The 15816-nt window shown below is 40.7% G+C and overlaps 1 protein-coding gene across 7 annotated transcripts in view; it reads right to left on the bottom strand.

Moving 5' to 3' along the window:
• Positions 1-15816, bottom strand: part of pde4ca (phosphodiesterase 4C, cAMP-specific a) — a 43680-nt gene that overhangs the window by 18609 nt on the left and 9255 nt on the right. Inside the window, exon 1 of one of the 7 annotated variants that reach the window (XM_026314426.1) lies at positions 14707-15300. The exons of 4 other annotated variants lie outside the window; for them this stretch is intronic. In XM_026314426.1, coding sequence (XP_026170211.1) covers positions 14707-14780 — 74 coding nt within the window. In that variant the 5' untranslated portion in view covers positions 14781-15300. Of the gene's footprint in view, positions 1-6207; positions 7021-14706; positions 15301-15816 lie in introns of those variants that run through there. 2 more of the 7 variants (XM_026314423.1, XM_026314424.1) reach the window with 2 other exon arrangements.

Below are 15816 nucleotides of genomic sequence, written 5' to 3'. Positions count from 1 at the left end.
CAGTGACTCCGCGTGTGTACAATTTCCAAAATTTATAAGTATTCCTTTAGCCAATGTCAGTAGTACAGTTCTGCAGCAGCAAGCAGGAAAATTACAAAATCACAGCCTTCCTTGTTTGTGCCCTTGTCCCTGTTATTAATTCCCCTTACTGCAAAACATGAATGATACATTTACACACTGCAGATGTGCTTAAAGCATTCAACAGATCAACAAAGACTTCAATATGATGTAGTATCATTTCACTACTTATGAAGAGCCAATAATTTTTCAGTCATTGTCTTAGTTCACACCCAGCAAATGTGTCAGTTTCTCTTTATGTTCAAGTGACAGCTAAGTAAAGAAATTATGCAACTGTGGTATAAATGTACGCCTATTGTTAAGAATCATGTAATAGAAACAGTTACCATTAACGTTAGGCAATGTAGCTGACACAACAGAAAGGCAGGAACAAAGAATCACTTCACTGACCTTTCTGTAAAACAAATCAGGGCTGAATAGTATTGTGAGATACACTGTTGAATGGGCAAGTCTGGACAGAGGCAGTGATGTGAAAAAGTGCATTGTTTCTTTTGTTGACTGTTTGTAGACAGGAAATGTTTGGCATAGGAAGAGGGAAACTTACGATTTCCTTGAAGAAAGAGTTAATAGTTTAATAGCTACAATCAATAAAGGGTTTTATTTTTATTATAAGAAATGAACATCAGGTCATTTTTTTCCCAGTGTAGTAACAAACTAATGGGTTTATTTAGAGAATTTTTGTTTCTTCATATCCTACTGCATTTGTTTTTCACAGCAACACACACACGCACACACACACGCACACACACACACACACACACACACATATATATATATATATATATATTGGCGGCCACCTAAGTGACTTGTATCAAAACCAGCAGCTGGTCTGTAGATTAAACAAATGTGAGTGCCCACTGTGATTCCAGTATATAGCTATGAATTCAGAACAGCCAAAAGCAAGAAACAGAAAAATAAACCCTAAACCACCAAGTGCCAATGTGCATCAATGTCTCTGTGTTTGCAGTTACTGCTATATGTGAACTGTATTCTCAGTGTCGCATTGTTCCCCCTCTGACGGCTGCAATCACACTGTCAGAGCCCAGCCCTCTTCCTCAGATCTTTCCTTTGGAAAACAACACAAAGCCGCTATGACGTCTGCACTGGTGGATGTTGATCTCTGATATACTCGTACCAGAGGTCAACACCCACCAGTGTGAAGTGATGGCTGAGGACAGGCTCCCTCAGTCATTCACCAGTCGACTGACACAGTATAAGTATGAAGTAACTGTAACAGTAGGAAGGTACAGGTGTTTTAGATGTTCACAGTGGGGGGAAGGACTGATTTGTCCATTTTAAAAAATACCTCAATACCAGTGTTTTTCTCTCTTTCATGAAAATCCGCACTTGGGTTCTAAGTTGCACAAGTCCTTATCTGCTCTAAAAATTCCAACAATTTCAGTGCAGTCAAATTGTTGAGAAGTTATTGCATTTTTTTATGCCTGTTCTATGAAGTTATGCTTGGATAACCAATCTGCCATTGTAAATGCATTCCTTAGGTTCAAATTCTGCTTTGTCTCTCCCTAAGTGAACTTTAAAAATTAGTCGCACAAAGACAAACTGCAGAAAAATGTGCAGACAGTTAGCTGAGGACATCATACATATTGCACATACTGTACAAACTTTAGACTTTTACATCCCAAGTTTAATAAATGTGTCAATATGTGGAAAACTACTAAATAAGGACTATACAGTTTTTTAATCGTACAATTATGATATTGTGCAGATGAAAATAGTGTGGGGAAACTGAGTGAGTTATAGATGAGATATTTGGTGAGTCAAAGAAAGTCCTTACACACGGCCACACAAATGCACACACACTGCTGTTATGCTCCAGGATCGTATAGCGCGGCAAAGAAAACAGTGAGGTGGGAGGAGAAAAACTGAGGGTACACAAATGTGTGAGAGGGGACTTGGAGAAGGCAAGTCACTTCATTTATGTAGGATATTTTTAAATTTAAATGTAATTTTATATTTAAATGTTTTAAATTTAAAAGTTAATCAACATTGCTTATGTGTCCAGATAGTCAAATGCCCACATTCATGCACCTGTGGATTATTTTTTTTCAAAAACAAAAGCTAAACTCATTGTGATTATATGTGGTTTCCATAATTTGTAATAAATGTTTAATTTAAAATAGTGAAGTGAAATAAAGTGTTAACATGTAAGTAAATCAACATAAAAATTATTATTGAAATTCTTACATCGTGCTTCACTTGTCAGTATTGGGACAAAGGCCTCTGATGCAATATACTATACAAAGAAAAAAACCTCTCAGCTCAGTATTTTCGCATATACACACACACGAACACACACACAAACATAGGCAATTAACTGTGTTAACTGTGTAATGATTCTGTTACATTACAGAAACTATTCCTGAGTGTGTATGCTCAAAGTGTTCATGCACAAACATTTAGAAGAGAAGTACAGTATGTGTGTGTGTGTGTGTGTGTGTGTGTGTGTGTGGCCTACAGCCCAACACCAGTGGGTCTGTTCCTGCTGTCAGTGAGACAGATAAATGAAGTTCGATGATGTTCCATGAGGGCCAGACCACCTTTGTAAAGCACAGATGACTTAAGAAAGCCCTTGGAAATTCTTTCAGACACATTTATTATGACAAAACTCTTTTCAGCTGTGACGCCTCCTCTCCTGCGCCAGGGCCAGTGAGAGTTATGCTCCATGGAGGGTGTAGGACAATTTAATAATTTCTACAAATGTGGAGATTCATGTACTGTGAAAGCTCAGTTGAATTCATCATAGTGATACTGACCTGGCAAACTGTGATAGTAATTGACCTCTGGCACAAGCGGTGTGTATTTATCACAAAGACAAGAATTTATTACACAACTGTATCTGTAACAGGAAAAAAAAAGGTGCCTGACAGCTTCTTGGCATCTAAATATCTGAGTGTATCAAACGTTCACACACTTAGATTTTGATAAGTTGGGCAGGTGATGATTTCTGTTTTCTCTTCCCTTCCTCCCTGGTGAAATTGACAGGGGAGGGAATTAGGTTTCTCGGAAATGCACATCTAAAGCCCAATGTCAGTTACCTCACTCACATTCAACCTGCCAAATCTGTCATCTTTGCAAGACTCTTAATTCATATTAAATTACTCTGTGCATAAATCACACACTCTCATACCCAGCAAAGCTCATACTTGCATTTTCAGTTATTGGCTCATTTAGAAATCATCTTTAAGATTTTTCCCTGGATGTCATAACTTGTATAATGCTCTGCGTTATTGCCACTGTGTATTTTATACTTGGTCCTCTGCAGACAGCATTGAGGGAAATTAGATTAACAGCCTCTGGACTCACAGTAGACTGTTAATGGTTAGAGAGTGGAGGAGAGAGGTAGCATGGCTTAAATGAATGTCTGTACAAACTTCCATGGAAATCCACTCAAAAGTCGATGAGCTACTGCCTGAAGTAGAGTGATGATTAACAGTGACATTCATAAGGCCATAAAGCTAGCGTAAAACAAGTTCCCTCATGTTGAATTCAGCAGTAAAATATAGTTAAATTAAATGTGTATTACAAACTGCTTTCACTGCCTAAAGCCAATTTCAGGTTCATAAAATTGAAATCAAAGCACACAGCGTACCACATCAAAGCCAATAAGCTGCTACTGTCCCAGGGATTCAGTGGGAATCCTCTTATCTGTCCTCTTTTAGGAAAAGCTGGTGTTAGCTTTTTAGCTGAAAGTTGAAAGAATGAGAACCCAGGAACAGCCACCGGGCACAATAAACTGCAGCCACTCATCTAGAGATTCTGCAAGAAAGTAGCACAATACGCATCAAGACCAGATGTATTCACCACTTCAATCTGTATGATACCTGTTGCGCTTACAGACGCGTAAAAACAAGCACACCCTCGCCACATACCTGTCTAAGGAGAAAGGACGACTATGATGTGACGGTTGTCTTCTGCGGCTAACATATAATTGAGCTTTAAATCAAGCACCAAAGGCACGCGAGACGCTCTGGGTTTGGTGTCTGATGTCAAAAGCTGCAGATTTATGGCCTTTCCTCCCCTGCAGGTTCATCTTGTCAGCTCTTTTCTCATGCCTATGTGAGGACACACTCGTGCATAAATATATTTTATATATACAACAGGACCTCTGGCCAAAATGTCTGAGTCCCAACATCAGCTCTGTGGATGTCATTTTATTGCCGCACCGTGTGCTACTTTATATGGGAAGGTGGATGTCTGAGACAACAAGGAAAGAAAAACAAAAATAAAGCACAGGTCAAAAAAGAATTGTATTTACTGAAGAGCAGATGCACTTCAGAAGATTTACAACATCAGTCATTTACTCTATTATTACTTCTTAATGATTTTATACACGTAAATATATTTACTTTGAATGAGATATGAATAGATTCTCAAAATAGATACCGACAAGGGTTACAATCTGCTCTCCCTGCAGCCCTTGTCATTGTTCCTTTAGAGAATAAAGCGGCGGTGGGGACGCTGGTTCCAACCGAGTTTTATCACTATCACTGATTATCCCCGGAAGATCAAAACCTTAACCCAAATCAGGTTCTTAAGTGATCATCTTCAAAGAGGTAGGCTGCTCTACAAAACTTAGATCAAGAGGGCGCAGAATTTCTGGACTACTTCTTACAAAGCAGTAATCTGATAAATAATTGTCAAGACATTTCCATACTTTTGCATTACACCTAAAATGTTAAAAGCATTATATCAAGTCAGTCACAGTACCTGGCTCGGCTCTTGAGGGTAATTAAAGTGAAAGAGCGAGTTTAAAATCCTGCATGCTCACAAATGTTCTGAATTACATGGATCCTGCCTGAGAAAGAGGACAGAAGACCATAAAGTAAACATTGGCTTATTCTCCCTCAAAGCCTCCCTGCTGGCACTGGGGATTATGTGTGGAGCGACAAAACCCATGGCGGACTTTTCCTGTGAAAATATTTGTGTAAAGGACCCCAGAATTAAAGCTACATGGCTGTTAGATAATATTTTAATTAGAATGAGTCTGTGTATTATGCAGTAAGCAATCCAGATTTCTCATTTATTGATGTCCAGGACACATGTACAATACACAACCACACACACACACACACACACACACACACACACACATGATCGTGGTTACTTTACATGTTGCTATTGTTACTTGTCCATGTTGTTGCTTGTAACTGAATGGCTGGTGAGAAGCTACAGCTGCAGTGACAATCAGTAAGTGAATTAAAGCACCATGTGAAATCCATGTCTTTGAATGTACTGTTAACTCATTTAATCCACAAGTCAAGAATTAGTGAAAATAGTGAAAATGTAAATTAAGACATTTTGCTTCATCTCCTTTTCATCTCCTTTTTTCCTTTCCTTTTCATGCGGTCACCTCATTTTGAAGCCTTGGCTGAGCTACATAATATAGTATAACCACATCTAGCAGGTCTTTAGCATTGTCTTGTCTTTTGGACTGAAATTTGGCACTGCATAATAAACTGAACTGCAGGATTAACTCCAAGTCAGATGGAGTCTTTATCTGATGCGAACACAAAATTAAAACCATCTAACAGTTATTATTTTCACATATGTCTGTTATGTTGATTTTTTAATTACCTGCTGCAAAATAACAGCAAAAATAACAGATATGTGTTTTCTATTATAAAAACATGACTCCCTGCAACCCTGCCTACAAAGTGGTCAAGAGGAAATATGATTAAAAAAAACAACTGGTAACGGCATAATAATGTTTTTAAAGTATTTAAGCTGATAAGAGACTGAATGTTCTCTAGATTTCAGATATCAAGCTATAACATCTCACGACTTAAATATATTAAGTCCTGTCTACTGTAGCATAACAAACTGTGATACTGCGCGGTAATAATTTAAAGATAAAGTTCCAAAAAACAAACAAACAAACAAACAAATAAATAAATAAATAAATAAATAAATAAAATAAAATAAAATAAACTTTAGTTTGCCAACAGATCCATGCGCCTACTTTCATACACTGCACTGCCTGTTCTGCAGGCCTACGATGTGCAGGACGGTGTACAGTGTGTACAGCATGTCTCAGACAAAAAGGAGACAGTGAGCAGGAGTGAAAGACAAAAGCATCGAGAGAGTGTAAATGAGATGGCTCTTAATTACCGCCTGCGTTTCTGTATGATGTCAATAGGCCTGTTGACAGCGCAGGGGGATCCCCATATGTTCCCACTCCGCACAGTGATACTCCGCTCCACGGAGTAACAGAACCCACAGTTCGTCGGCACACTCATCTTTCTTTAGCCTATACTTTCTTTAAGTCGTCCTCACCCTCCTCTTCTCGGCCGCTCCACTGATCTCCCTCTGTTGGCTCTCCTCAGCTTGTGGCCGCTCTCATCCCTGGAAAACCCGGGCCGCTTCCTCGTCTGTGTCGCTCTGTCGGGCTGCGCGGCTCTCCTCGGCTTCCCAGGAGTTCTCATTACCTCTGGCAGCAGTGGACACCAACTCTAGGACCAGTGGCTCCAGCGCAGAGCCAGGACGACCCGGAGCGCTTTAAAACATGCTGCTGTCTGCTGGTGAAAGTCTGCTGTCTCTTAGATATGCGCGCAAACGGAGCGCAATCCTTGCTGGATTCCTGCTGTGAGAGCTGCACTGAACTCTTTGCTGCTCTGCAGGCTGAGTCTCAGCTGAGCTCCATTAACCGGTCTCCCGTGTACACCTTGTCTTGTCCGGGTCTAAATGTGGCGCAACACTGCTGCCCTTTCCCCCCTCTCCTTTTCAGTCTGACAGCTCCTTCAGTCTCTCTCTCCTCTGGCTGCCGCACCTTTAATCACAGAACAGGGACCTTTCCTTTCCCTGGGCAAACCTGCTCCGCTTCTCCACTGTGCCACAGTAGCCCTGGGCTCGGTCTTTTTGTCCGAGCGCCCCCGATCTTATTGAGGGGGTCTGTGTGGTGTGTGCATGTGTGTGTTCGTGCGTGTGCGTCACTGAACAAGTGTGTGGGCATGTGACGGACGTGTGTGTGTGTGTTACTCGTTCCCCCCCCCCGCGCGCGCGCGCGCACACACACACACACACACACACACACACACACACAAGGGGGAACGAGTTACAGAGTGAGGTCAGAGCTGAGAAAAGGGGCGGGATCAGGTTCCTGCCTTCCCCCAAATGTTTCAGCAAATTTAACCTCCTCCTTCTCTCTGTGAGGAATACACACGCACACACACACACACACACACACACACACACACACAGAGGACAACAGTACTCGCACTTTGGGTGCAGTACCATTATCCTGTCCAGATGAAGTGTGTATCTGTGTGTGTGTGTGCTGCAGGTATGCCTCCCCTATGTTAGGTAAAGAGATTGATGTCAGGATGAGTATGACAGGGTATTACAGTAAGTAGCTCTTGGGACACAGCTTGCTGACAACATTTATAAACACACACACACACTTGCATACAGTACATCATCATACACAGGCTTAGGCACTAGCATGCGAGGTCACCCTTAGCCAGGGGCTGTGTACTTTGTTAGACCAGAAATGTGAAAAGTAAATGTAAAACTCTGACAGGTCGACCTTGTGTGTGCTTCACATGGGAAATGTTTGACGAGAGATCAGCATAATGAGACAGGAGCCGTGACTCTGCACGCTGCTGGGGGTGCTTTGGTGTTTCCTTGTTTCAGTGATATGTATTTATCATTTAGCATATGCATTTAGTAAACCCCTCCAATTGTCCAATCAAAGGTGGACAACCTCAGCTGGGCAGCTATGGATCTCTCCATGAGTTGAAGCAGTGTGCATGGGGCTGTGATAAAAGCAATATTCAGCTTCTGAAGTTCTTTTTTAGGTTTTCCAAAATGAAAAACACAAGGGACAGACATGTAAGCAGGGAATGGGTTAAATGCTGTTTACTGATCCTGAAGTAAGATACAATCTTTAGCATATTTGGCTAATTAACGCTGCAATAAACAAGTGTTTCTTATAAAGCCAAAAACTGCATTAGTTTGTGAGGTTTCACACCAAACAAGCAGAGTTTGCAAGTGGAATATATGTATAGTTTCCCCACTGTGTGGAAGCCCGTCCTGGATGTTAATCTAAACAGCTCTGTCTTGCTCCTTATTGCATTTGGTAAATTTGATACTTGACCAGCCCGAGGCAACACAGTACTACGTTTGCGAAACACGGTTAGTCCTTATCCTAAAAGCCTTTGTTTGTGTAAAATAAAGTGAAAACACACTGTTAAAATATGAACAAGAATGTAAGCTGAGCAGACAGACAGACTTAAGTCAAATGCTCTTATGGGTTTTTTTCTCCGTGTGCTACACTGCAGTATGAGCACAGCAGATTTCTAGAAGTGCACGGATAATCATCTAGTTAGGATGCAACTTTCTTATCATAGGAAAGCAAGACAGCAGTCAGAGCACAAGCATTTTCTGTCAACTCATGGAGCTAATGTTGGCTCCATATAGCACTCTAGCCATAGCTGGTAAAATCTGCTAGTTTGCCTGCTAGTTTCAAAACAAATCCTAGTTCTAGCCAAAGTTGCAGATTATGTTAATTGTTTAAAATTTACCCAAAATAAAACATTAAATTATTATTGATTGTTTGGGAAAAGTATAACAGAATACCTATTGAAATGGGATATCATAATCATTGATAAATTTACTAGGTTCCTGTGCTGTCTTTGGGTCCTCACACAAAAAAAAACCTCTCTATAAATGGACTGTCATTTTATGCTGCATTTTGCAGTATGACATGGTTGAATTCAACTGGCAAATCAGTCAATAGCATGATCTCAACATTTTGAAGTCACAAATATTAGGCAGACAGACAACAATGAAAATGAACCAATGAAAAAGAATATGCAAGAAAATATGAGTGGAAACACAGCAGAGGCCCGGTGGGCACCTTCACCACCAGGCCACTCTGTCGAAGCCAGGAAGCTCAAAATGCATCTCAAGGCTAATCTGATCACCTAACCATTAACGTTTTCTTATTGCATATCTGAAAACGTTTGCTTGGTTTTATCTTTCAACTTTATGTTTACATTGGTGATATACAACATAAACTGCCTATAAATGATGTTTGCCCTCTAAAACTAAACTAAAGAGGTGCAGATACAAACAGGACGAATCATAACCACAAACTGAACTTTACTGTTGTATATTATGGCTTTCTGCAGCCTGAATTCAGCTGTAACATGTCATAAATCCAATCATATGACTAAATTAAATTAAATGACAGCTATCTGAGTTTAGCAGGAACAGAATTACGATCAGGTCCACGATTTGATGAAGAAACGCTGTCAAACCGGATTCACTAAATTCTTCAACCCCTCTGTGTTTTTATTTTATTGGTCCTGCAATCAGATTTATCTTTTGTGAATACATACTCTGCAAACATTGCCATGTGATCTGACTTTGGATTTATAAAACAAGAATTTATCCCTAGTGGGATTAACACCATCCTCATGCAAACCGGATGAAGGGGTGTTGTTGATTAAACTTTACGGCAGTCTGAACCTTTGACACGTTTTTATGACAGGAAAATTGTTTTCATGTGCAGTTAGAGGAATGCAGTTCTTAAACAAAATGGTTTAAGAGCATTCTTCCTTATTATCTGAAGCGCAGATGCCCACACACTCACATGCACATACAGTACACACACTGGTTGGAAGCCTACCAGAGGATTTCACAGTGCACCATGTGTCTGCATCACTGTGGTGGAAGAGAGTGGACATTTGATGAACAACAGACATCAAATGTTTGGTTCTGCTCAGCATCTTCACCGTGTCGTGCTGTGGAGCGCTGGATGCCGAGGCAGGGACGGTGTGGCGAGGTAATCTCTAAAAACTTAAAAACAGTGAAGCATCATAAATTCAGGCTGACCCCTCAGCTGTGGGTTTAACAGTCCATCCTGTGCAACGCGGGGCCTCATGACATCACGCGTTGGCCACATGGAGGCTTGGTGAGCATTCCTGGATAACAAGCTGTTTTGAAGTCAGTGAGTAGCCGTATGTCAGGGCTGCCGCCTGTCAGTGGACCTGCTGTCTGTTTGTGGTTTGTTTGTAAAGCTTCCTGACAATGATTCATTTCCACCATCGTGCCGTCCACAAACAGTCACGTTAGAAAAGGTACGATGAAACAAAACATTGTGATTGCATAATCAGGGGAGGATGAGGTTTCCAAGTACAGGAAAACTTGATTTCCTTGAGATCCATTTTATATGATGTTTTTGACATTTACTGGGAAAGGACTAGCAAATGTGCTCATGTGGGTTAATGAACGTTGAATATTCATCCATGCAGTTGTTAAGAGCATATGGTGCCTTCCTCATGTTATGCCAGTGAAAACATTTGTGTGGTCGCATAATAAATAAAAACAAAGACGATTTGACTCACAAGTGTCTGCAAAAGCATCAGAACCTCAGTAAATCAAACTCAGAAAAATATATTAAAACCCCAAATGTTACAGCACTTCATCATCACATGGAAAATGACGTATAATGTTCTTAAACTTGCTAGAGCGCTAGAATTTAAAGTAACTTTCTGTACGTTTGGACCAGAGCAGAGTTCAAGAGGTTAAAAAAGCAGCTGCAGAAGAAGAGGGCACACACGCACATACACACACACACACACACACACACACACATACACATACAAATTCACACGATCAGGGGTGCCAATTTTCACCATCTGTAAAATCATCTCCAGGAAGAGCAGATTCCCAAAAATGACCTCCTCCTTTAAAAATTATACTTCTTTCCCACTTGATCAGTAACTTTTTGTATCCGACATTGTACAGTATCTACATTAAACACAATAAAAGCAGGTACGTCAAGTATGTTATGTCTTTAAATGCGCTAAGCAGTTATAGTTCTTTTCAAATGGAAGCTGATTATCACAGTGCAGGAGAAAAGCAAACGAACTGAAAGCAATTGCTTCATGGTACAAATGTCGTGTAAAATACTGTGTATGTAACAAAGCACCTGGGTGCTGCTGGGACTGGCCTATATTTAACTGAGTCTCAACTATGTCAAACGTCATGTTACAGCGTGTACTGTAGTAAAGGCTATCAGTGTGGCTCCTCATGATTCATTAGGCTGCCATCTGCTAGCATGACGGCAGGGTTTGGGGCTCATCTGATTTGGGGATTGGGTGGATGACAGATTTGTACGCACACATGCAAATGCTCATATACACACCACACACACACACACACACACACACACACACACACACACACATGCAGCCCCCAAAAGGCCAGGATACACACATATGGGAATTCACTTAGGCATGCACATTTAAAGGGACGTGGGTGCGTGCACACACACACACACACACACACACACACACAAACATTTACTGCACACACAAATTCAGACACATTCAGGTCTGTGTGCACACCCAGATGGCAGGTGGCCATTTCTTCAGCAGGGAAGTGTTTGTAGGAAATACAAGAGCAATGAGATGCTCAGTCACAGCAGCCACGTCACGATTTCACCCCTGAAAAAAATTCAAGGACCTTTTACATTGCAACCCATGGTGTAGTGTGGCCTACTGCACTGTAGTACTGTACTATAAATGTGGGTACATGTGTTTTTGTGCATGGATACTACATATGTATAGATCTAAATGAGACTAGTTATATTCATGATACACCAGTGTTGTGCAGATATTAAACTATAGTTTTCTTTAATTAAGAAATTTTTTTTTTTATCTCATTCTGGCATCATGTGATACTAAATTACCTATCATTACAATACATGTACGTAGTACCAAACCTTTATGGGACTGCTAAATAAATCTAAATTTAAAAATAACTATTGGAGGTGAGCTCAGTGCTCAGTGCTCACACTAAACCTAAACTGAAAGGGAATATTGTACTTCTCAAAAACTCAATGTATTACACATGTATCTGAAATAAGGAATAATTTGCAACATATCAGTAGCTTGGTTACACTTTCTCTGTCATTACATGCAATGAGTACTATATATATAGAGTAGACAGGAGTAGTAGTAGGAAAGAGAGTTTAAGAGTGTGAAAGTACCAATCTGAAGTAGAAGTTTAAAAAAAAAAGTAAAAATAACTTGATGTAATTCAGGCACATGGTCAATACAAACACAGAGAGCAAAATAAAGCCTAAGGCACTGTGAAAGTCTAATTAGTGATAGATGTCCCCTTTCCCAGCAGCCTAAAAATAGAATTATAATCCACCAAACCTACATCCAATAATTATTTGGGCTACAGGAGGTCACTGCTGTCTGAGGATAACTTAGACAGTTTCCCCCTCTAGTGGTTACAATGAACAATTATCCTGACTGCTATTAAACAAAGCTTAGGCACACAACTAATGTCTTTTTTCTGAGGCTAGCTGGCTGCTGCTGCTACTGCCAGCCTCAGGAATCGATGAGGCTCTGGAGGCGATTGGGGAAATCAGTCATGCCGAAAATATGGAGTACAGCAGTGACGCACACACAGCAACCTGCCTGCCACAGCCACAGCCACACAGGGTCTATTGACAAATCTGTGTGTGTTTGAGGGCTATACTGGGACCTCTGTCATTGACATGGTTTCCTTGCCCTTGTGGTTTCAATTTTTTTGTTTTGTTTTCCTCATTATTATCTCAGTCCCAATCACTATCCGCCTTTCTGCTTTTGTCTACTTCAGAAATAGCCTTTATTTTCTTTTCACCCTTTAGCTCATCATGTTCTAGGCCCTAACCCAGCTCTCCAGTCTCACCTCACTCTGTGTGTTCCCATCATCCTCTACTTCACATATTTCTACGAAAGACCATCACAGCATCACCCGTCTTCTCGTGATACTCTAAGAGTATCAGAGCTCCCATCTGCAGGCATGTTTGGCTTAATGCAGTGAGACTGCGTTGTTTAGACGTGCCACACTGCCAGAGAAGCCATAAAAAGCATTGCTGAGAAGGTTGTGTGTGTGTTACTCACAGGGCAGGATGAATAGTGCCCTGGTACTGTTAGTACAAGTGAGGATAAAGAGCTGTCTCTATTGTGATGGACACATTCGGATTACAAGAGAAAGCTTTGTCTCGGGGTGTGGGTGTTGTCATTTAAAGAATTTAACTAAACCCTTTAATTTAGCAAGCACCATACTGCTGTAACACAAATATCACACAACATCAATGGTATCATCACAATTATCATACAAAAAAAAAATACTGTTGTTTTGGGCACTAAAAATGAACTTTTCTTTGATCTAAAGGTCCCAGCACTGACTTCAGCACTGTTTTCTTCAGCCAGGAAACTTGATGTACAAATCAGGTAATAAGAGAATAGAGGCCTGTTCTGTTCCCTTCTGCACTTCAGTATTTCTGTCTGTGGTCTAAAATCTCCTGCTTTGATCTCCTCATATGATCCAAACAGGCTCACAGCTGGAGGAGTTCGGATGACACTCCGGAGGCACATGACTTATGCCCAGGGTTCATAAAGTTTGCCGCACTGCACTTTGCACTGAAAATAATTTCACCAGTGCCCTGAAATGTTTGCTTTCCTTCACTGCAAAGAAGAAAAGCATGTTTCTTTATAAATCTATGTGGCATTTAGGTCTTTTTTTAATGATACGTTACACAGCGCAATACTAAGTTATGTCGACCTCCAGATCCCTCTTGTGTGTATATTCATAGGTTGTGTCTTCTTCTCTGGGTGTATTCTTGTATTGTTTGTATTAAGTCTCTTTTTTTAGCCTCTATAAACTTACATAATGATGTGTCCTGCAGGGATCTCATGCCAGCTGTAGTAGATTTTACATTTTTCCAGGCTGGTGATTACACAATTCAAATTACAGTTAACTACAGTTAAATCAATCACCGTGTTGATGAGGGAGCATTTTACCATGTTTCAGCTCTGGGAAGAGAGTCCATTTTACACAGTATTTTACTTCCTCTGTTTTGTTTCCTAGAGGACAAAATAAAAAACAGAGATCAAATCTGTTCCATCTGCTGCTTCTATCGGCAGTTTTACATAGTGCACCAATATTTCTTATGAAAGCCAAATGTCCTGAACCACATGACGCCCAAATCGTGCCTAACACTTACGCCTCAGCTTGGCTCACGTCCATTGACCCCAAAGAAGGTACATCAGTAGACAGAGCCATCGATCTACCATGCCACCCTGAGGGCTGTACCGCTAAACGCAGCACCCGGCACATCAACAGTAACACCCACCAGCTTCACCAGTGCATACTGAATCATTTAGCATTTGTTTTTGGTGTATTCAAGTGAGTCCGGAGTTTCAACAGCACACAGGCGCAAACTCACCATAAAATATTGTTTGTTATCGCTGTTGTGTGGCAAAAAACTGCAAAGATTAATTTCCATGCCAAAATGTTTTCTACCCTAAATAATTTTTTTCTTTTATGTAATCTAAATGATACTGATCACAAGAATACAACAAAATAACGTTCAAATGCAGAGTCAGAATAAAACTCAAAACCACCAGGTAAACACTGCACAACACCACTAAAAACATATCAATTTGTTCCCCATCCGCTCGTTATAATTCATCACTGTAAAAGACAAAAAGGGCAAATGAAATCAATTTTCCAGGTCTTCCTGAACATCTGCAAACACCTGTATAATGCTGCCTTCTCTGTGCATTAGAAACTGTATTTACAATCACACAACCAGATACGTACCCAATGCATGAGTGCCTGCGGGTGGAGAAGCTTCCGTGCATCTTCCTTAAAAAACGTGGGTCTTTGCTCATCATTTTATTGCCAGGTTTAAAAGAGTTTAGTTCAAAGTAGCTTCAAACTAGCAGCTCTGGAAGATGAGTGATGAAGAAAGTGAATTTCTGCAGGTGGATTAAAACCCCCATGCTGTCATAAATCGGAGAGAAGAATGGTCCAAAACTCCTTTATGTTGTCTGCGGCACAGGGAGACAGGTCCCTTTGACAAGACGAGTGCAGGAAAAACAGGTCCAAGAATGACAGATGCAAAGCAAAGTCAGGATGCAAAACAGCTAAACACAAGTCTCAACAGCTGCACCTGGTAAGGACAAAAATGAAAGTGAATGCAACAGTAAGTCAGGCCTGCTTAGTCCCCTCCTGTACTTAATAAATAAAAGTTAGAAGCTAGAAGCAGTTCACTTCCATTTCAGTGTGGAAGCAACAGACCTAAGTGCATCAAAGTGGAAATTTAATTTTGCAGGTCAGCTTTTGGTCCTGACGATTATGGTATGTCCATTTGTTTTTGTGGCAAAGGAAAAATCAAAAAGGTTCAAAGCTCAGTATGTGTTAGAGTGTGTGTGTGAGTGTGTGCGTGCATGTGTGTGAATGGCCTAAAAAGGCAAAACAGTCTTGGCTGTTAGAAACCTATCACAGAGTGAGTTAGCATATCATCTCACTGACAGTGGAAGTATGGGGCTGAATCAAATCAAGTGAAATTGAGGATGGTGTCAGCTGTCAGTGCTCATCTGGGACTAATTCCTCAATCGTTCTCCTTTCGGCTCACCACAGATGTGCCAAAATAAACGCCTCGCTTGTATTTTTTTTTTCTCTCCTCGTACTCCTAAATAGGAAACAGCAAGGTTGAATTCTTCCAAATATGCTGCAAACTCACAAAACCGAATTCCTCAACAAGGGGCCCCAGGTATTTTCTGTCTTTAAAAAAATCAGGTCCAACAACCTTGATACAGAGCTGTCCATTTGAGGATAGGGTTGCCTCTATGATGCTGTTTCACCAACACACTGTGCTCAGCCCGGAAAAAAAGTGAGCTGGAAAGAGTGTTAGAATCCCATCAGATG

The sequence above is a fragment of the Mastacembelus armatus genome, chromosome 17 (assembly GCF_900324485.2).
Source record: "Mastacembelus armatus chromosome 17, fMasArm1.2, whole genome shotgun sequence".
Taxonomy (NCBI): Eukaryota; Metazoa; Chordata; class Actinopteri; order Synbranchiformes; family Mastacembelidae; genus Mastacembelus; species Mastacembelus armatus.
The sequence above is the reverse complement of the archived record's forward strand: the minus strand, read 5'-3'. Positions and strand labels throughout refer to the sequence as shown.